The following is a 21624-nucleotide window of genomic DNA, read 5'->3' on the forward strand; positions in this document are numbered from 1 at the left end:
GGAAGAAGGATTCTTGCATTGAAAAAAGGGGAAAATACAGGGAAACTAAAATCTGTGTCCACAGAGCTGAGTGATAAACGGTGAAAGTAATACATTTAAAATAGAAATGAAAGTCAAAAGAGGTTAGAAAGACAATTGAGGCAACATCCGGTGCATGGCCCAGTATTGCCCACGATGCCTGTCTGTAGCTGTGTTATGTTCATATGACTAGCCAGCGGATTATTTCACAGTGCAGGCTGAAAATGGAATATGACAGTAATAGGATTGACTTGGGCTCACAGTAAATTCATATCTAGTCTCCCCCTTCAGAGCAGTACCTGGCTGCTGCAGTGGTTTGTAGGTTAATACAGTATTAGTGGTCATCTGAGTTGTGGTTGGCTTCGGATGATGGTGGTGTATTGAGATTTTGGCGTATCAGTGAATCATCACTTTTTTAGGCTGGGTTTTGTAAATATTGTTGTGTAGCTTGACCAGCCACAATGAAAATGAAAATACAATAACAACAAAAATATAATATGGCTGTGACTTACAATTTGTTCCATTATTTTTAAAACCGCCAATGACTTTCTCAATAGATAAAAAGGTAAGAAAGGTGACGTCTTCAAATGTGTTATTTTAAGCGACTAACAGTCCAAAACACATCGAGATTCAGGATTCAAGACTTAAAACAGCGAAAAAGGGAAAAAAAATCCTTCATCACCTCTCGACTGGACTATTTCAACAGCATCCTTTATGGCACATCCAGCAAAGTCATCAGCAAACTACAATACATCCAAAACTCAGCTGCCCGCCTGCTCTCCTACTCCCGCACCAGAGATCTGTGCCTGAGTCCCTTGACTTTGTTTGAAATAAAAGAGACTGCCGGACTGGTTTCAAGGCACCCTGTAGAGGCTCTCATAGCATATTTCCAAACGTTATTTGGATAAACTTGAGATGGAGATCTGATGAAACAACAGGAGACTCTCAGTGTCCAAGGCTAAATGTTTATTGAAGTTTGAATTCAAGGAGGATCAAATAACACCAATATGAGTAATGTAAATTATGTGGGAAGAAGTGTATCGCCACCCTTTTATTCTGAAGGGCACAGCGTTTTGAGGAGTATTTAACCTGTTTAAGCTGCAGGTCATACGTATGTAAGATGTCTGGGGATCTTGGCTCCACTCTATCTACTGAGAGGATGTTGTTATTTCAACAAGCTTTGGTATCTGTGCGTTTGTTATGATTTATATCCTGAGGTTTCGTTTTCCTCATGCACTCTGTCCTTGATAAATCCACAGCCTCGGAGTCAGTCAGCTCACGGGAGGCCAAGACTTGAAGCCTCCCTGTCTCCTAATTACTGAGCTCCTGATAGAGATCTGACCTCTAGCTTGGGTTAACCCCGATTGTTGGGGTCAATAGGTGAACCAAAGAGGGGAATAAATAATTCCCTGAAAAAACTGACCACATATCCGGAATCTAAACGGTTACTTTCTCGCTTTAAACATTATAGAGTGAGTGAAAGAGAGGCGTCATCAGCACATGTAGTTTAGTTAAGTTTAGATGGTTTAATGTATGATAACAAATCATATTTTAATTGTAATATTTTGTTATATATATATGTACTTTTGGGGCTTTTTGTAATTATTTTTGGGTACAATGCCTTTGTGGCCCTTTTTTTTTAGCAGAGCAGGGTTATGTAAATCGGATGGTGCAACACTAACTAACATATTGACATCCTCCAGTTTGTTTTTTTCACATTTAGTGTACTCCACTCTCTCTATGTGAAATCAAAGCTAATTATAGCTTAATTATATTTATTTACAAATTCAATCTACTAGATTTTGTGTTGGATTTTATGTCTTTTTTGAGAACCCATGGAATCATCTACCATTCTTATGTTTTCGCGTGAAAATTAGGTTATGCTATTTGTTCACTGTTCAAATGAGCAGCTGGAGCCTAAATTCCTTTTTGTATATATTTATTATTATTTTATTTAAGATAAGATAAGATAAGATAAGATAATCCTTTATTAGTCCCGCAGCGGGGAAATTTGCAGGTTACAACAGCGTAGAGTAAAGTGCACACAAGAGACATAGTAGAAGAAGACAAGATAAAAAATAAAAAATGAAAAATAAAAATAAAATAAAACAAGTATTATAAATAAGCAATGAAAAAAAACAGTAGGAAAAAACAACAATAACTGAAATATTATATTTACAGACAGAGAAAAAAACAACAACTATTTTAACTATTTTTAACTATTATTGCACAGTGTAATGTGTAATGTATTGCACAGGTTTTTATTGTCATGTTATTATTGTCATGTGGTCATGTGGTCTGCTGGGAGCAGAGTTGGTTGTGCAACCTGACAGCAGCAGGAAGGAAGGACCTGCGGTACCTCTCCTTCACACACCGGGGGTGTGAAAAGCTGAACGTATTTTCTTCACCCCCAGTTTTATGGGTCAAGCTAGCAGAATGGTTCTAGGTTTGGCAATGGTTGTCGGTCGGTTGGTCCAGCACTTTGGTCCAGGCTGAAATATATCAACAACTGTTTGCTGAATAAATTTAGAATTTGAATCTGGAAATCTGCTTGTCATTAGGCATATCAGTAGTCGTTCACTATCACCCCTTCTCACTCTGTCTCATTCTGTCTTTCTTTGTCTCTCCTCCACACCCAAGCCCTTTTTTTCTGATAGGAGAATGAGGAAGAGGAGGAACTGGAAACCACTGGGAGCGCCTTGGAAAGTTTCTGTAAAGTCTCAATGAAAGCATTAGAAGAGCCTCTCTAGCATTTGACTCAATGGCAAAGAAAGGGCGTACGAAGAGCGAGAAGCCCGAAGCGCTCATCTCTGCCCTACAGGCGGCCAATGAAGATCTCAGGTCCAAGCTGACTGACATTCAGATAGAGCTACACCAGGAAAAATGCAAGGTACTGTACAAACATCAAAATACATACATTGGCCCGGAATATTTCAAATATTGAAGCTCAATTATAATTTAAGCTCATTAGATTTTAACCTTAATGTAATCTCTTTTAGAAAGCCATTCAATAACTTGGTCCCAAAAAACTTACATTTAAAATGGAATCTTTTTTGGACACTACATGTTGCACAACATTCACCCGGGTCTTAGAGGTGCAACTGCATCTTGTGACATATTCTTAATGGTAAAGCTCTGCATACTACTTGCGTACTACATTGTACACTGTACATTCAAACAGTACACTTTATCATGTTGACAAAAGAGTTAATGGACAGCTATGCTATATAACACATTTGCAATGTACTTGTTAATATATAGCTTTTTGCCAATAACAGTAGGTCGATCAGGTTAAATATTGATATATGAACAGAAAAGAACATATTGTACGGAACAGCATTTCCGTGTGCTGTTTGTTTAATGTAGTAAACTGTTAACATGTCAGTGAGGACAGGTGGATGGTTTTCCTCAACTCACAAGAAGGCACCTCCCTTTCATTTGGTACATTATCATCATCATCATCACAAACATTGTTATGATTTTGTGCTTTGATTCATGGAACGGGGTAATCCTCAGGGGAAATGATGTTTGGTGGCCCTTTTTTTTTTTAGCCCCGGTTTTCACCTCTCAGGATGCATGTAGGCTGTTCTATCATATGGTGGCCACTGGGAAGTCCACAATAGCTGCAGGGCTGTCCAAATGCACAATTCTTTGCCCAGTGCACTCACTGACTCAACATGATGAAGGTGAATAAGTTACGTTACGTACGACAGAAGGGTTCAGTGGTTTCGCAGGGTTGACCTTTGGATTTAGCCTTACCTGTAGAGGTTGTTGGAGTAGTACACGGTCTGAGAGGAAAACGACAGGCACAATTTAGGGCTGATAAAAGAATTAGTTTTTTTGCCTTAAAACTATAATTTGGTCTATGTTTTATTTACAGGTAATGTCCTAAAAATTTCAGCCAAAGCTAGAGTAGTAAAGGTACGCCATCAAATCATCAGATCTCCATCAAGAAAACTAAGCGTGGTTTAGTGTACTGTGTCTGATGTTTTTGATTATTTTACCATTATTATGGAAATAAATATTATTATACCGGTAATAATATATTTTCCAAATTCATATAAATGCATGTTATTGCTCTGCCCTGGTATTAATGTGAAAATTGGTTGTCAAAAGCACATCATTAATAATGATTATAATCAAGAAAGAGGAAAATAAAGATAAACCAGAGAGTCAAATCTTCTAAAAACAATGATTGATGCATACCTGGAGAACAACAGTAGGTATGCTGGTTATGTAAAATAACCTAATTCCTTTCTCCTCTTCCTGTGCCTCTCCTCTCAAAGGTGAGCAAACTCGAGCGCGACAAGCTTCAGGAGGTGAAGCGGGTGCGGGAGCAGGAGCAGCACCGTCACACGGCCACGTTGACAGAGCAGCGGGCCAAGTGGCACGAGGAGAAGCAAAAGGAGCTCCAGGCTCTGAGGGAAAACCTAACACGGCAACATGAGCAGGAGCTGGCCCGGCATGCCAAAATCAAAGACCAGGAGAACCAGAGGCTCAAAGCTGCACTGAGTGCCATGCGCGATGGCAGCGGAGAGAAGGTGAGGTTAGCAAAGGGCCATTGACTCTCGTGTATGATTATGAAGTTGTGACACAGATATACAGTAATAAACAGATACTTCTCACCCAAATGAAATCCCAAAACGACAGCTGTGGAAGTAAACCAGGACAGAGCGGCCTGGCACAGACCAAGACAGTCACCTTCTGAGAAAAAGCTCCAATCATTGGGGAGGGGGGTTATGCAAATGTACTCACCTTTCCTCGCCCCAGATAATCTATAAAAAACTCCTGTCGTGGAAATCCTGCCAAGCCACATCAAAAACCCTTCATCTTTCTCCTTCCTGCTTCTTCAGGTACGCACAGCGTTGACCCTGGAAGCCAAGGAGGACGCCCGCCGCTTCTTTGACCAGGAGCGAGTGAAGCTCCTGCAGGAGATCGTGGAGCTGAAGAATACGAAGAAGCAGACCGACGAGGCTCTGAGCACCATGATCCAGTCCGACAAGATGAAGGCTGGCGACCTGCGGGTGGAGCACCAGCACCACCAGGAGCAGATCTCCAAGATCAAGTGGGACTGTGAGAAAGACATCCGCAGACTGGTAGGCACAGTCACTGCTACTAAATGCTTAACAACTGACAACTTATTATGGCAACTGTTCAAAATATTAGTAGGGGCCCACTGCTAATGTTGGATATCTACGCAGCATGGGAGGTGGGCTGAAACATAGTGCCGTACATTTTTTTCCTTCAACATTTCTGTTTCATGTGATCTGTTGAAATTTGTTGGAGGGAAACCTCTACAAATTAAACATCCTGAAAGAAAGTGTCGACCTTTATGGTCCCCTGAAGTATGACTTCAAATCTTTGCTTTAAATGCTTTAAATCATATGGTTGGTTTCAAAAACTTAACATGCAAATGTTACTTTAATCATGAATTATTTTAGAAAATCGAGAGTAACAAATCAATCCTTTAGTCTTAAAAAAGAAAGTTTGCTTGTACTAGGCAATCTCAATTAAATGAAGGTCCCAACACCTCGGAATTTAACGGAGCATGTTGCAGATTGCATCCAAATGAACACCCCCCCAGCTCACCCCTCCTTTTCCAAGTGTGGCCTTCGGCTAACTCTCTAGAGCCAGTGCTTGGTTTGTTTGTTCAGGGCTATTGTAGAAACACTGTGGTGGAATATTGCTTACGCTGTGAAGGGGTTCCACGACCTATGTATATATGAAGAGTTCATTCTAAGGTAGTGAAAAGACTTTTAGCATCAGGTAATCATACACTGATGAAAACATTGTTACAGATAACATATTCTATTTCTGCCAGTAACCCATCTGAATCCTACACGCTGTTCCCAGAGTCTAACAATATATGCAAAACGTTTCACAAAAAAATCGAATTCTTCGTACTTTACAGCCAAATCCAATCACCTTTTCTTTTTCAGTCCTCTATTCCTTCAAATCACGATACATTCTAAGGCCACCCACTTTTTAGCAGCCAATCAAATGTGAAAGATTTGATTGAAATCCTTCTTGTAACTGTACACCATTCAAATATTCTGTTTCACTGTGAAATACGTCACAGTACAGAAGTTAAATACACTCTTACAAACTTCTGTTTCACTGGGACTTTGATGGTATACTACATTGTACACTACAGTGTTAACGATATCATATTGACAGAATAAAAAAAAAAAAACCTTCAAAAGAAGCAAGTAATGTCCTTAAGCAATTTCTGAAACACACCATTATTTCCTTCTCCTTCACAATAGGTGGATGAAATTAAATCTAAAGACCGCACCATCTTTGCTCTGGAGAAGGAGCTGGAGTCAACGGCGGGTTTCCTACAGAAGCTGCAGCTTCAGAAGGACGCACTGGACGAACAACTGTTCCTCGTCAAGGAGGCGGAGTGTGGCCTGAGCAGCCCGAAAAGAGAGATCCCAGGCAGAGCTGGAGATGGAGCTGAGCACTGCGGTAGCCCAGTAAGTAGAGAGGCATAGCAGGGAGAAGATCCACTCATATCAAACACTAATATCAAATTATTCATTACCTCTTGAACCCCATTTTTCTCCTCTTTGCTTTAGCCCTTGAAAACCATTATGAAGCTAAAGCACCAGTGTGTGACTAGTTTTCTAACACATGATTTGAGCATGCAAGAAGACTTGTGCAACAACATTTAAGCAAGCACTCATTATTATCAAAGCTGCTAATGCTGATTTATGCCAGTCTGAATCGCCCGAGCTTAAACCAAAACTTAAAGCACAGCGTCATCTTAATAATCATATTGTGTACTTACAGAGGAGCCATATTTACAAAAGCTAAACTATGTTCTTGTGTGGACAGCTGAAGCAAATTGACAAAGCAGAGTCCGAACTGTGGTCTGGATTGCACGCTCAAATGTGATTCTGCTGATTAAAAGTTGATTAAAGCGTGTCAAGTCATGAACTTAGTCACTGTTAATGTGACAACTCATGGGAATTCGTTATAATGCCATGAGATGTGAGCACATTACAATTAAAAGTTTACAGATATGTTAATCTTGTTGGCTTCTCATTTAATTTTTGTTTGTTTGTGTGAAGTCATCTTCTTGCATCATGTTAGTAACACTGAACTCCGACTTGATGTGGCTTGAATTAATAGAATTACTGAACAAAATATTTAGTTGTTGCACTGGTTTATTAGAAAGTGATGTTGCTACATACCTATTATACTTAAATAATATTTTTGGGGTGAAATCATACATTTTTTTGTTTATTTGTTTTTCTTTCAGGACTTGAGGAGAAACCAGAGACGCATGGCTGATCTCAACTCGACCATACGCAAATTAGAGGACCGCAACTCTCTGCTGGTGGATGAAAGGAATGAACTGGTACGCTGATTGAGTTAAAGATCGATCTCCTGCTCTGTCTCCCTTCTGTCACTTATCTTTCCTTCAAACCTCCCAGACCCTGTCTCCCACTGACCACCCCCCTCATGTCAGTAACAATATATCCCTGTGTCCCGCTCTCCCCACCAGCTGAAGCGAGTCCGAGAGTCAGAGAAGCACTGTAAGCCACTACTGGACAAGAACAAGCTGCTGAGTAAGAGGAATGATGATTTGACTCATACTATCCATAAGCTGGAGGAGAAACTCAAGACCCTAAACAAGGAGAACAATGAGATGGTCAGCACAAAGTCTCATTGTGATCATAAATAAGATCTTTTTTTTTTAATTTTCATTGATTTATAGGTGGATATTGTGACTTAAGAGGACTTTCCTCCCTGTGTGCTTTTTGTCTGCAGAAGGAGAAGATCAGCTCTCATCCTCCACTGAAGAAGCTGAAGTCTCTGAACGACCTGGACCAAGCACATGATGACCAGGAAATAGCCTTTCTCAAGCTTCAAGTCCTGGAGCAACAAAGCATGATTGATGAGCTGACGAGAGTATGTTGTTTTCCATATCATTAGGGTGCAAATTATCAGGTTTTTTATCATCAGGCAGTTGGGGTCATGGTGATTGATCCTGAGCTTAAGGACAATGGATGCTTTTGTAACCTTCTTAAAAAACTCTCGTAAAACGTACACAGTATAGTGTGAGAAACTTTGTTTTCATGTTTTTTGTTTGATTAATATATACAAAAGTGTAAGAATTGAAGTTTTTCAGATTATTAACTGTCTTAAAATTCATATAATTACTTATTCGGATGTGATTTGCAAACCAGTGATATTCTGCAGTCAAAGAAAACCTGGAGTAGAAATTACCACCACTTTTGCTGTACTAACTCAATGTAAAATGTACTTGGAACCAGGTACTCTGTGTAGCGTATTTTATAAATATGATATAGTAATATCCTTAATGATCAGACTGCCAACGCAGAGATCATGTTTGAGAAGAAAGCTATTGACGTATAAAATGGGAGTTAGAAAATCAACATCATATAATCCCTGACATCCTCAGTAAACTGTGTTTTTTTTTTATCAGTGTTGTGTTGTCCTTGAATTTGTTTTTATTTTCTTTAAATTTGAAAAAAGAAGGAAAAAAAGGATTATCCTACAGTGGTGTGTTATCTTCTTTCTATTTGTCTGTTTTTCCAGGACCGAGAAAAACTACTGAGAAAGAAAAGGCATAAAAGAAGTTCGAGACCAATAAAGGTATGAATAATGAAATGTGTTTTCTATCTATTTATCTGTGTACTTAGTTTGGTTTATATTATATAATACTAGTAAACAAATGTTGAAAACAGAATTAAATCTTATTAAATCACTTTTCCCCAAAATGTTCTTCAGAAGCTTCCAACAATTTTTGTCTGAATTAAGACCACAAAACTTTGTTCAATGTTAATGTAAGTTATTTGCTCTGATAGTGACATAGAGGTATATTTAGCTGAAAACAAGAAGGAAAGGCAAAAAGCTTTCGGAAACAACCAACAGGGAGGACTTTGATCTGATGTTAAAAAAGGCATATTGATTGTTGGACATTTCCCATCAGAGATTTCAAGACCTGTAAATCTATCGACTTGTTCTGCAGAGGCACATCGTAGTAGACACCTTCTTTGGGTATGATGAAGAATCTATGGACTCGGAGACGTCTTCAGTGGCTTCGTTCCGGATGGACAGAACTCCTGCTACTCCAGATGAAGACCTGGAGGAGGTGAGAACTTTACCTCATATTCGTCACAGCTCCTCCATTTACAATAATGTCAACATGTTTTAGACCATTCTGTTTTAATTCAATATCCATGCAGTTACATCTGCAGATGTATATACTGTTAAACAATTCAGCCATATAGTTTGACCTTTAACCTGTGTGTGTCAAACCAGGGTCTAGCCAACGAGGAGTCGGAGCTGCGTTTCCGTCAGCTGACACGGGAGTATCAGGCGTTACAGCGAGCCTACGCCCTGCTACAGGAACAGAAAGGAGGCATTCTGGATGCTGAGATGGAGAACAGGGTACATACACAATGAGAAAATCACTTTTTTTTAAATTTTTTATTCCTGTCCAATCAATTTGTGTACCCGAATTAACTCCTATCAAGTTTGTGTCAGTTTGTTATTGTTATTATTTGTTGACTTTCAAAATTGAAATTATAATCTGTCTCAAGACCCCAGTGACAAACAAGTAAATGACCCTTCCAAGGCTTCAAATGTATTTTGTTACAACTGAGTGTTACAGTGACGAAGGAATGAGGCTGCTTTCACAACATGTCTAACCGTTGCTGGGCCAAAATAAATTAACATTTGACACAAATTGATCTTTTGTGACCTGATAATGATTTATTTTAAAATTAAAAATAAAAATAAATTAAAAAGATTCTATGCAATACTGGCACAGACCCATAGGGGTTCATGCACCCCCACTTGAGAAACAGTACTAGTGGCTCATGAAAGTCCTTGTTGCTCATGTTTCAGGCTCAGGAGCAGATCCAAGCAGACGTTCTTAGGTATAAAGCCAAAATAGAGGACCTGGAGAAGGAACTGAACCAGAAGGGACAGGTAGGACAAACAAGCAAATGCATGAATGAAGGCACATTACACGGAGGGGGGTGGACATAACAACAGGAATACCACACAATACATAATTATTAGCAGCACACACTCAAAAATGAACTTGTATTCTAGAGGGCAGTTTAACAGATCAATGTCTTGGGATTCCTCCTGTCCTCCAATCAAATTTAAAACTTATTTTTTTCTCTTTACACAAAATGTGTTGACACTTCTACTTCTTTAAATAGCTTTGATTTAATGCATTGAGTGTCTCTGTCCTCTGTCAGGATTCCAAATGGGTGGAGGAAAAGCAGCTCTTCTTACGAAGGAATCAGGAGCTGTTAGATAAGGTTTGACTTTTTTATTTGCATAATCAAACAGCATCAGTCTTTCTTAAGATGTCTGTGATCTTGATTTGTCAAAATAATATTTATGTTGCTCTGATAGTCATTTTTTTCCTCATGATTAGTTACTTTTTCTGTGCACACCACAGCTTTGACTTACTTTCCTACAGTTATGATTTGCCTAACTGCCACTGGATCACCATGATATTACATAACATACTGGCTGTAGCTACAGTCTAAAGTTGTGGACAGACGCCTCTTCCTGTTTAATTAATTCTGTCTCTTTTTGGTGTCCAGGTGGAAAAGATGGATACAGACTGCAGTCGGCTGCAGCAGGAACTGCAGGACTCCAAAGATCAGAATGAGCTGTTAGAGTTTAGGATACTGGAGCTGGAGGTGAGTGGCCTTCCCTTTGTTAATGTAGCTATGTGGAGATACAATCAAGTTAGCCATTCAGCCGTGCAGACAAGATGCCCGCTAGTCTGTCAATCATGCTGATTATTAGCCGACAGTATCCTCTGTGTTCCGTCTGTGCTGCAGTGCAGATACTGAGGCAGCTTGGGAGGGACTAAGCTGCCACCTAGTGTTCAGAGAGGAGAACAGATCGCTCAGATGTGCTCAGTTCACTGATCAAAGAGCTTTCAACGCTGCTATCAGACGGTTGTTTGTTGCTTCTTTGGAGTAGCAAGTTGTCTGAAATATGTGTAGTCAGCATTTTCATGGTTGAGCAAAGCAAAGAGCAGCACCTGAAGAGGACAGTCCAGTGAAAGTGAAAATACTGTTCCATCCAGGTCTTATGTGGAGTCCAGAGAGACTTTTGATGAGAGTGACAGTTATAGTTTGCCGTTTGTATCATGAAATGTACTTCTGTGATTGTAGGAGCGCGAGAGGAGGTCCCCTCCATTCAACCACCTGAGGATGCATCCTTTCTCCGAGGGAGTCAGTGCTCTTCAGATCTACTGTATGAAGGAGGGGGTCAAGGTACGCAGGGAGGGGGACTCGACTGCTTTAATCAGAGAAATGAATCATAAAAGCAAGAGATAACACTGTGACAGATCCCACAGCTCTTATGGTCACAGCAAACTAGGGGCTGTCAAGATCCATGTTTTTGAATTCCCTTTTTTAAGGAGCATGCAGAATCTTTTGTTTTAGTAAAAGCTAAATATAAATGGACTTATAAGGGAAAGAAGTAAAAAATTAAAGGTAATTCCCTTTTTTTGTATGCTTCTGAATATTCTGTTTTTCTTTACAGGACGTGTGCATTCCAGATCTCATCAAACTTCTAGATATTCTGGGAGACAACGGGGTAAATCATATGGATCGACATATCAAAACATCAACATATGATGCTATAACAGACACATTATTGCTAAAAGTTTTTTTTTGTTCCTTTTTTTTTATAGAATTTAAGAAATGAAGAGCAAGTGGCCATTATTCAGGCCAGCACTGTTTTGTCGCTAGCAGAAAAGGTATGTTTGGAAACCACATCATGGTTCTTCATATAACATGAGAAAAATTCACATGCAGACTAGTTTGTGTAGACTCATGTTTTGCCGTTTGTTGCCCTTTAGTGGATTTCGCAGATTGAGGGGACGGAGGCAGCGCTGCACCAGAAGATGATGGACCTAGAGATAGAGATGGTGCGTCAAAACAATCCTGTGTTTTTTTTAGTTTTTTTTTTACAGGATTTTACTTCTCTGATTTCATCTGTGGCCTCTGCTTGAATATAATGTATTCTTACTTTTACTGTCTCACAGCAGCTTTAGTCCAGTGTGATATGATTGAAGCTGCCAGTGCACCTGTTATAGCACTTTGACCCTAGTTGTAAAATATTGGTTAATCTAATATAATTATAAGAAGTTTATTTGGTATAGCACCTTTCATAGTACACAATTTAGAAAGTGCTTTACAAAAATAGGATATTATTTAAAAAATAAAATAAAACAATAAAAATAAAATAAAACCCATAAAACAAAATAAAAAGGATAAAACAGATGTTAAAAACACACAACAATTACACTGGGCAGCACAAGGTGACACAAAGGCCAGTTTGAATAAAGGAATAAAAAGTAAATAAAGCCATATGCTGTTATTGAGTATCCACTGACCTCTGACCTGCTTGTCCTGTACAGGAGATGTTCTGTAAACAGAAAGGATATCTAGAAGAGGAGCTGGACTACAGAAAACAGGCCATGGACCAGGCCTACATGGTATGTGTGTGTTTTTTTGTATCCAGTTATGGATCACATTGTGGGACCAAAATCTATTCACAGTCAGATTGTTGGAGCTCAGTTCCCATATAGAGACTCATATTCAGGTCCTCACAAGATTTCAAATGTATTATCATAGTTTTAGGGTTATGGTTGGAATCGTGATAAGCTAAGGTGAAGGTTTGGCGTTATGCATGTAGTAGTTATGGTAAGGGGTTGAGTCTGCAGGGAATGTAGGTTAGAGTATAAGTTAATACAAAGTTGTACATATTTTTGTGTGTCTGACCTAAATAGCAATCCTTTTTTTTCCTCTCGACAGCAAATCCAGGAGTTGGAAGCAACGTTATACAACGCCCTGCAGCAGGACAAGGTGCTTCCTGTCACAACCTATCACAGATTTATTGTCATGAAAACTACTGTATATTTAAAAAAATAAACAAATATTTTGTTACTTTGTAAAACATTAGCATCTTGTAAAACATTAGTACTGGTGTCTAAAGAACTAGAGGGGTGAAGATGATCAAATTAAGACATACATTTAAATGTCAAGAAATGCGTCTTAAAATGTTTTATTAATGTGCTTTTATTAACATCCTTGTGATCATGCACATCCCACTAATGTGGAACACTGAGTGCACATGACCAATATATAATGTTTATTGCAGATGAATTGACTAACGACTATAGAAACTCTGCAACTATGAACACAGATCAGGAAAACAGAGGCTTCCAGTAAACATAACATTCCTATAAGGCTTCCAAGAGTCGTATTTCCTAAGAGCCTCTGCTGACACGAGGACTGTTTTCATAAGACCATTAGGGCCAGAGATGAGTGTGTATAGAAGTGATTTCATGCCGCAGACATCCGGCGTATTATGTTTTCAGGTTGTCCGATCTGTTCTCATAACAACTATATTTCAGGAAATGCCTGGAGGGAATTGCTTCAAGTTTGGCTGAAACGTCAATCTAGACACCAAGATTTACTGATTAGAAATAGGAGGTCAAAGGTCACCGTGACCTCTCAAAGCACTTTTTTTTGTGCCTTTTATAATTCAAGAATTCAGATGCTATTTCTCACAATGTCACATAAACCTCTAATAGGATAAAATAGTAAAGTTTATTTTGGTACCCACCGTGTATGATGCCTGTCCTCTTCCTCCAGGTGATAAAGTACGGCGAGCCTCTGGATGAACTCCAGAAGGACGAGCTGCGGACGGCGGTGGAGAAGCTGAGGAGGCAGATGCTGAGGAAGAGCAGGGAGTATGACTGCCAGATCCTCCAGGAGAGGATGGAGCTGCTGCACCAGGCACACCAGGTCCGTCTATGTCTGTACCGGTGATTTATGAGTGTGTGTGATAATACAGCTCTGTGGGGTTTGTGTGTTTCAAGAGATAATTGACCCCCTCACTTCAAAAATCCTTACAGTTATCTCTCTGAATATTTGCAGAGGATTCGTGACCTTGAAGACAAGACGGAGATCCAGAGGAGGCAGATTAAAGACCTGGAGGAAAAGGTAGACCATGTTTCATGTCTTTCTGTAAAAAAAAAAAGTATATACATTCACTAAATAAGCTTGAACACAAACTGAAATAATACAAAGTTCATAAGAATAAATATATCTTTGCTGATAGGCAGCCAAGATTATGGAATTCTGTGGAATCAATATTAAATTGATTTTTTTGTGTATTTATATTCTATTTCCTTTCACATTATGTTTGTAAATAACTCTCAAAATGAAATATGAAATGATATTCTAACATTTCCTGTACAGTGAACTTCTGTTTCTGCCTCTGCTGTTACTAACATATCTTGAGTGTGCCTCTAATCCTCTCACTTTCTTTGTCCCTTCTTCATCTCTTTCTTTCTTTCTTTCTTTCTCTCTCTCTCCAGTTTTTGTTTCTGTTCTTGTTCTTTTCTCTTGCCTTTATCCTTTGGCCTTGAAGTCTTTGGCGTGTCCTGTAGCAGAGGTGAGTCCTGAGGGCTTTGAGTAGGAAGTTCAGTCCACCACCGTCTCTCTTCTGGACCTCGGTCAAATACTTTTCCATTAAAACGGAACCTGCACAGCAAGAGTTTTGGCTTTGTGCAGTCGCCAAAGTAAAAAAAATCGAATATACTCTGGCTACAGAGCATAACTTGGCCTTGAATAGGGCTCACAAATGCATTATTTATAGCGTGATTAAGACTTCCTGATATTTGCTTCTGACCTACAGAATAAAAGCATGTCATTTAGAAAAATAGTTTTAAAGCTATCTAATTTGGTATTTACTCATCATCCCCATTAAATGAAATCAAAAAAAATAAAAATTGTTATTATGTGTCTGTAAATACTGCAAATCAGCATGTGTCAAAATATTTATCTTGGCCTGTACTTTATCCTCAGATTAACGTTAAGTATGTAGTTGTATTGAAATAGAACAACAAACCAACAGAAATTGTGCATGGCGACATTTTGAGACAGTCTGCTCTTTTTTTATTGTCACAATGTGACCACTGGGAGGCGCATTGCTTTCCCAGAAGCACAGTTTATTTGACCCTGGTCTGCTCTCTCTCCCTCCTCCACATGTAGAAGCTTCACCCTGCATTCACTCTGAAGTACACTCTGTCATTTCTTCTTTATCTTTGCACTCTAAATATCTTTCCAATGTGGTATTTCTGTTAACCTTCATGTTTTCTTTTTCTATATTCAATCAGCATTTCATTTTTACTTATTGAACAGTTTCCAGGCAGTTAAGAAAGCAAACATCAACATATCTTTATCTCTCTCTCTCCCTTGTCCATTTGTTTGTTGTCACCTCTTGGCTTTCAACCCATATTTTTAAAATGATGCATACAGTCTTTGGTGTTTTGCAAATGGTCTTGTATTGTCTTGTCTTGTTTTTGAGAACAACAAGGACATATTATCAACTGTGGAAGTTGTTATTGCTAATCCAGCGGAGACAGAGCCACACTTGTTTTCACTTGTTTTCACCTTTTAGCTCTGGTTGGGTCTCAACAACTTCTGAGAATTGAAAATATCTGGCTCTTAAGCATTCAGTCATGTCAACACTTTGAAGGATGAAAACAGTATGGATTACCTTAGAGTCTATTCTACCAATTAACTTCCAGTTATTTTAAACAATGTGGATTGCTGACAGATTTGCTGAAAGATTGCTAAATACTAGAATAATAAAAGAATCATTTTAAACCTAATAAAATGTGCAGTGTATGTTGAATGTGCTTTGTCACAGTACTTTTGACTCTAACTCTTTGTGACCTCTCTCTCTCTCTCTCTCTCTCTGTCTCTCAGGTGGTGTGTCAGCTTGGAGATCTTGTTTGTGACTGCAGTGTTATTTATTTTCTGGACAAGTGTGGAACAGTGTGCGTAGCAGTGGCTGCTAGTGTCCTAACATCAGTGACTGCTGTCAGTATAGGTGGATGTGTCGTGTGTTGGCCGTGGATGTTCACACTTCAGATTTTGTTATTATCATTTGTTTTAAATGGGGTTGGGATTCTCAGGATACTGCTAAGGATGACGTGTTTTTTTTAAAGAGCGGTGTTGGACATTAAATCTCTCTCTAAACAGCTGGGAGTACTGTAACAGGCTGCAAGAATCACACACAATTAGAGAGACACTTAGATGCAGAGACACTGACACACATATACCTACAGTATGTACACAGAGATTACAGACACGCATGCAAATACAGATGCATGCAGATGCAAACACACTCACACACACACACACACACACACACATGCTTTGAGAAATCCAAACCAAAGCCTTGGAAATGTTCTCTCTGCCATGCAGGGTAATAATAAGTCATTTACCAACATTTACCCACAGCAGGAATATAAACAGACAGAGCTTCTGATATACAACGAGAACAAACAAAACCACCGGACCACAACTTCTCTCCTCTTCTCTTCTTTCCTTTCCTTTCCAAACCCCGAAAAAAGGACGTTCGTCATGAATGCAACCTCTTGGTGTATAGAGGCGAGCCAACTCAGGGCCCATGAGTGCAGAGGCCAGTACTGGTCTCGGGTCAGATTGTTATGAGGAACGCTACTGGGCATGGTGAGTCATCGGGCTGGCCTGCCCTTGTTGTGTGTTCAGAATGGTGCTTACACACACTGCTTGGACTCTCCAGACTTTATACCTGGAAAAAAGGCAGAGCTGCAGTGCAGAGACTGGTGTGTAGAGACACTAAAATGGGGATACAGGACACTCAGGTTGACGCATCCTCACCGGGCAAACATGACAAAGCGGAGAGGTAAAAAGAGAACGATAAAATCACGGAGGAAATGACTCTCTGATCCACGTGGATGTCCACAGATTGTCAAACCGCTTCTTAATTTATTTAAAAAACCAGCAAGCTGTAAGAGCTTCACTCACTGGTTATCTTACCTTTTTTTTTTTACAGCTCCTACCACCAAGATACTGTGTCCCAAGATTTCCACTGAACTACATCCGTATTCTGTACTGTAATATATACATTTGTTGATATGTACATGTCGTTGAATTATTTAATTTAGTGTCCCCTTTTTATTTCTGTGAATAGTTGCAGTTTTATTTTACTCTCTGAAGCAGCTTGAACAGTTGATGTAGTTTATAAATGACTCAAAAGGGTATATATTGCTCTGTTTTATTGTGGTGACGGCTGCGAAGATGAACTTTATTTCCTAGAAAATTATAAATGAAGAATCGTTGGAATATGAATGTGGAATAATGAGATTTTTGCCTCCCTTTCCCTTTTTTTCCCCTCCCTCTATCACACACATAATACTATTTATTAGTCTACTGTCTAAAAAAGGTTCTGCTCTGTTTGACCAGCAGGGGGTGCTGGTTTCACCTGAGCGAACTTTCAATTCACCCTTTAAAGTTACACAATCTTTTAACAAACTTGTAAATATTTTTCAAACTAGCTTAAAAAAAGCATCTGTATCAACTCTGGTCGGATGATTGGTCAGTTCAAATTCAAATCTAGCAGTTATGTCATCATCGTTCTTCCTTGATAACATGGGCAAAGCTAAATTCAGCAGTTGAATTTCGATGACGGAAAAGACGGAAACAATCATTATAACTCCACACATATTGATGTCCCAAGATCACTGCAGGTTGTCCTGTTTTATACTAACAAATATGTCTTTGATACTAACAAGCCTGTTTTACAAAACACTACTCGCCACTGCCCCCAAAATGAAACAGGAGAAAGTTAATGCAACACTACACCTGCTCCACTTCTCTCCTGTCAAGCAAACTGCCCAGTCCCTGCAATATTTAGGCCGTCCTTGTTCCGTATGTACCTGAGCTGGTGTGTCTTCCACCATACCCCCTCTACATTCACAGGTCTAGTGTATCAAGGCATCTCATTACATAGCGGACACTAACTATGACCCAATCTATTCACTTAACCGAGGTGAATGACTGAGACTATTTTTGTGCAAACTCAGCTAACTAGCAGTTGCCTTAAATGCACTTTCCCTCCTCTTATCCGCTTGTATGTTCCTTTTTAAAGATTTTTTTTCAGGCGGTTGATATTATCATATAATGTAATGTATATATTTTTTCTTTATTCCACAGAAGATTTGTTTTTATCTTTACCCCGTCTGTCTTCCAGCGAGACTTTAACCCCTCCTCCTACTTTCGTCTAGATTATTACAGAAACTGAAAAAAGGAGTAATGCTGTAAAAAATAAAACAAAAAATGGCCTTTGACCATAAAGAACAAATTGTCTTCTTTTGCATCTTTATTACAGGTTTGATTGGTAAGGGTTTTGTGTTGAAGGTGAGCATTTGTTTGTACTAAATTTACTAGAGTTAAAGGACAATAGGAAAAATTTAAGACATTTGTCTTATTTATTAATCTTTCATATCTACAATTTACTCTTTAAAATTATTCGATTTCAAACTTTTTATATATACATTTTGGGGAGAAAAGTGAACCAAATTTTTGGTATCCTATACGAAATAATCAAATACAGTATGAAGATTTTTTTATTCATACGTATTATCTATGCTGTATTTGTTATCCATGTCGTAGCATAGTACTTTGTCCGGCATTCATTATTTAGCAGGTCGATTATTCATGATCTTGTCTGACAAAACAATCTCAACACACAAGTCCTTTTAGTAGCGTTTCTGGGGCTGTCAATCATATCACATGATCTTCCTCAGCAGATGAAGTTGCCCAGCTGTTATGGAATTGTAGGTTTTCAGATTTCATAAGCACGTCTCATCCATGTTGGCTTAAAATCAAGATAAAAAGTTTTAACACAAGGTCCATTTAATAGCTGTTCTGGAGCTTTCTATCGATTTAAAATGCTCAGAGACATGGATTTGTTTTTCTATCCTTTGGGTCCAAGGTCAAGAATGAACTCTCTTCATTTATCAATCTTTTTGTTCTGTGGTATCTTTGTTAACAGGATTTCATTTTACAATAGCACCATGGTATTGTTTGTGTTGCATCTTATTGCTGACTCCTGTTTGTGGTAATTGTCAGTTGTCCCTAATGGGGCTCTGCTTTGATCAGGACAGGAAGAGGGAAATAGTCTGTGATCTGTGGCTGGTATCGGTAATTCTTTGATTTGATCTGCACTGCACATGTTTCACAGGTCAATTGTATTCTTTAATGCAAATGTCACTATTTTCTGTGATATTTCAAAAGTTTCTAAAAAATGTATTCATAAAATCACCTCAAACATACAAGGGCTCAGGGTTATGTCACATAAAAGAGTTGTGATATATTACAAGAATAATAAAACCTACACCAAAGCAGTGAAGGCTTCAGTAGTAGTTTGGTAATGCAGGACACAGAGCTGGGTCAGTCCAGGATAACAGTCTGTCTTTCACTTTAGTCCTGACCATCCTTGCCAAGCCAGAGGAGAACAGGGGTCGAGCCAGGTTTTTGAGTTTCAGACCAATTCCGCCAAAGAATGTCTGTCATGAAAGCACTTCTATCCATCTTCTTCTCAGCACCACAGGGGTCACTCCCAGAGGTTATAGTATTCACTGACTAGCTGAATAACTGCTTATTCATTTTAAAACACATCCTGTGAAAAGATTTTGTGCCTTTTTTTCCTGCTATCTGAATGTTTTTCCGTGTCTAAACAAATAACACCGAAAGACATTGATGTGTGTAAATAGAAATAACTTCCTCTGCAGAACATTTAATGTAGATTATTTTTTAGCTAAAACCCTTTAGACACAACTCAGAAAAGGGTTGGCAGTTTAAAACTCATATTTTTACTATGAAGGTGCACTTAGTAGAGTGCAGATCTCCCCTAGATGTGTCTGCAACAACAACTGCTGTATTGTGTGATTTACTAAGTACAACCCACAAATGGCTAAACCCACATCTATAATAATACAATAGTACAAGCTTATAAAAACCAAGTGTCAGTATGAAAATATAGGGTTTTCCTAATTGCATATTCTGTGACAAGTCTTGGGATTTCAGTCTGGTAATATGGGTTTTGGGCATATTAACAGGCTGTTTGATCCCCGGCTCCGCTAGTCCATGTCGATGTGTCCTTGGGAAAGACCCGTAACCCCATATTCACAGTCGTAGAACTACAAAAAGCTATACAAGAACAAGTCTATTAAACATTTACACTCACTTACTCACCGATGCACATGCACATGCAAATGCAACCGGTAGCATGAGCCTCCTGGCGCAGATAATTATGAGTCATACTCCATGACATGGAAACCCCGGTGTCATACTTGATTAGAAAGCCAGCCTCGCTTCAAGGGATACAGGATTGAAATATCTGACCGTACATCCTTGGAGGCTCTTTAACCTTATTTCAGCAGCAGCTGGTCGGTAGCCAAACCATCCCAGGCGGATGCAGCTGCCCAATCTGCTCTGTTCAGCTGCTTAGTAACAGTGACTTCATGGCTCATACTCCTATTAAACATGTTAGACCGGCAGCTCACATGGTTTCTTTTCATCTTTTTGAACAAAAGTGGGAATAATAATTCATTTTCAGCATTATGAGCAATAGTGTAAAGCAGCTGAAGTGTGTTTTCTCCTGCAGCTTCAGGCTCATCCTAGCAATTGAAAAAAAAGAGTCTTGAATGTAAGCCTTTGTCTTTGCTCTCTTCTGATCAGCCTGTGCATGTAGCCAAAGGTTCACTCCTGCTCCCTGCTGCTGTGAATAACAAAGACAAAGGTTTGCAGTCTGGGCTTCCATGTTTCTAATATACAATAATACATTTGTGTCATACATGTAGTTGTGTCCTATAATTCAACTGGCAGACTGGCTGATATGTTACATAGACTCAAGTACAGGTGTGTTGTGAGACATATTTATGGTTGTTACATTGATATGTTTACATATTACCAAGTCTTAGGAATTATGTTTTGTGACAGAAAAAACAGTACTCAACACATAACAGATGCATAGCAATAACACAGGTAGCGATGGGATTATCAGTGGACAGTAATTATTTTGTCTGTTATTAACAGTACTTTCATCTCATCTTTTCGAATGGGGTTTTTGCCAATGCAAAACTCACTTGGAACTTGTCAGACCTTATGTATTTTCCGTTTGAATTAACTCCTATCGACTTGCCTGTGCAACAGTGGCCCACTTACCCACTTCTTCAAAGATCTCGCTCGCTCTCACTGGCAAATCTACGAAGACTGGATTCGGCAAAACTCTGTCCTATCTGCTGTCATTCCATCATGCCTGGATGCACATGCACTTAAGCCAGTGGAATCAAGAGAGCTATAGTCTTAGGGGGGACGTTTATTTTACTAGCTGGCCTACTTTACATCCATTTTTAATATATAGAGGGGGGATTGTCTCCTGCTTTGTTGCAGCATTGCTGCTGTCCTTGCTTTAAAAGCCTCATTAAGTTGGGGCAATATCCTGTTAGTGAGCATCTTGACCATTCATTCATTCATTCATTCATTTATTCATTCAGAAGGTTCAATGCCAAATCTTTGCTCATTATTAGCTAAAGAATACCAGACAACTCCCAAAGAATGACTTTTCTAAACTGGATGTTTTGTTTTTATGGTTTGCAGCTATGATGACACCGCTGACATTGAAAACCAGACAGTTTGAGCTGTCTGATAGCTCCACTGCCTCCCAGTCAGTCTGCTCTGTCCA

General features: G+C 39.1%; 1 protein-coding gene across 3 annotated transcripts; it reads left to right on the forward strand.

Moving 5' to 3' along the window:
• The first annotated feature begins 2779 nt into the window (after positions 1 to 2779).
• On the forward strand, positions 2780 to 14470 carry jakmip2 (janus kinase and microtubule interacting protein 2). Of its 3 annotated transcripts, XM_054625409.1 has the most exons (23): positions 2780 to 2908; positions 4305 to 4559; positions 4872 to 5114; positions 6285 to 6494; positions 6856 to 6873; positions 7283 to 7381; positions 7529 to 7675; positions 7795 to 7935; positions 8587 to 8643; positions 9020 to 9142; positions 9313 to 9441; positions 9901 to 9984; positions 10263 to 10325; positions 10617 to 10715; positions 11199 to 11300; positions 11572 to 11625; positions 11723 to 11788; positions 11891 to 11959; positions 12452 to 12529; positions 12849 to 12899; positions 13692 to 13844; positions 13977 to 14042; positions 14420 to 14470. In XM_054625409.1, the coding sequence occupies exons 1-23, from the start codon at positions 2780 to 2782 to the stop codon at positions 14468 to 14470; spliced, it is 2487 nt and encodes an 828-aa protein (XP_054481384.1). The 3 variants fall into 3 exon arrangements, with proteins under 3 accessions (XP_054481384.1, XP_054481382.1, XP_054481383.1); XM_054625407.1 differs by lacking the exon at positions 6856 to 6873; XM_054625408.1 differs by lacking the exons at positions 6856 to 6873; positions 10263 to 10325.
• Positions 14471 to 21624: the final 7154 nt, after the last annotated feature.

Source organism: Anoplopoma fimbria, chromosome 24 (genome assembly GCF_027596085.1).
Source record: "Anoplopoma fimbria isolate UVic2021 breed Golden Eagle Sablefish chromosome 24, Afim_UVic_2022, whole genome shotgun sequence".
Taxonomy (NCBI): domain Eukaryota; kingdom Metazoa; phylum Chordata; class Actinopteri; order Perciformes; family Anoplopomatidae; genus Anoplopoma; species Anoplopoma fimbria.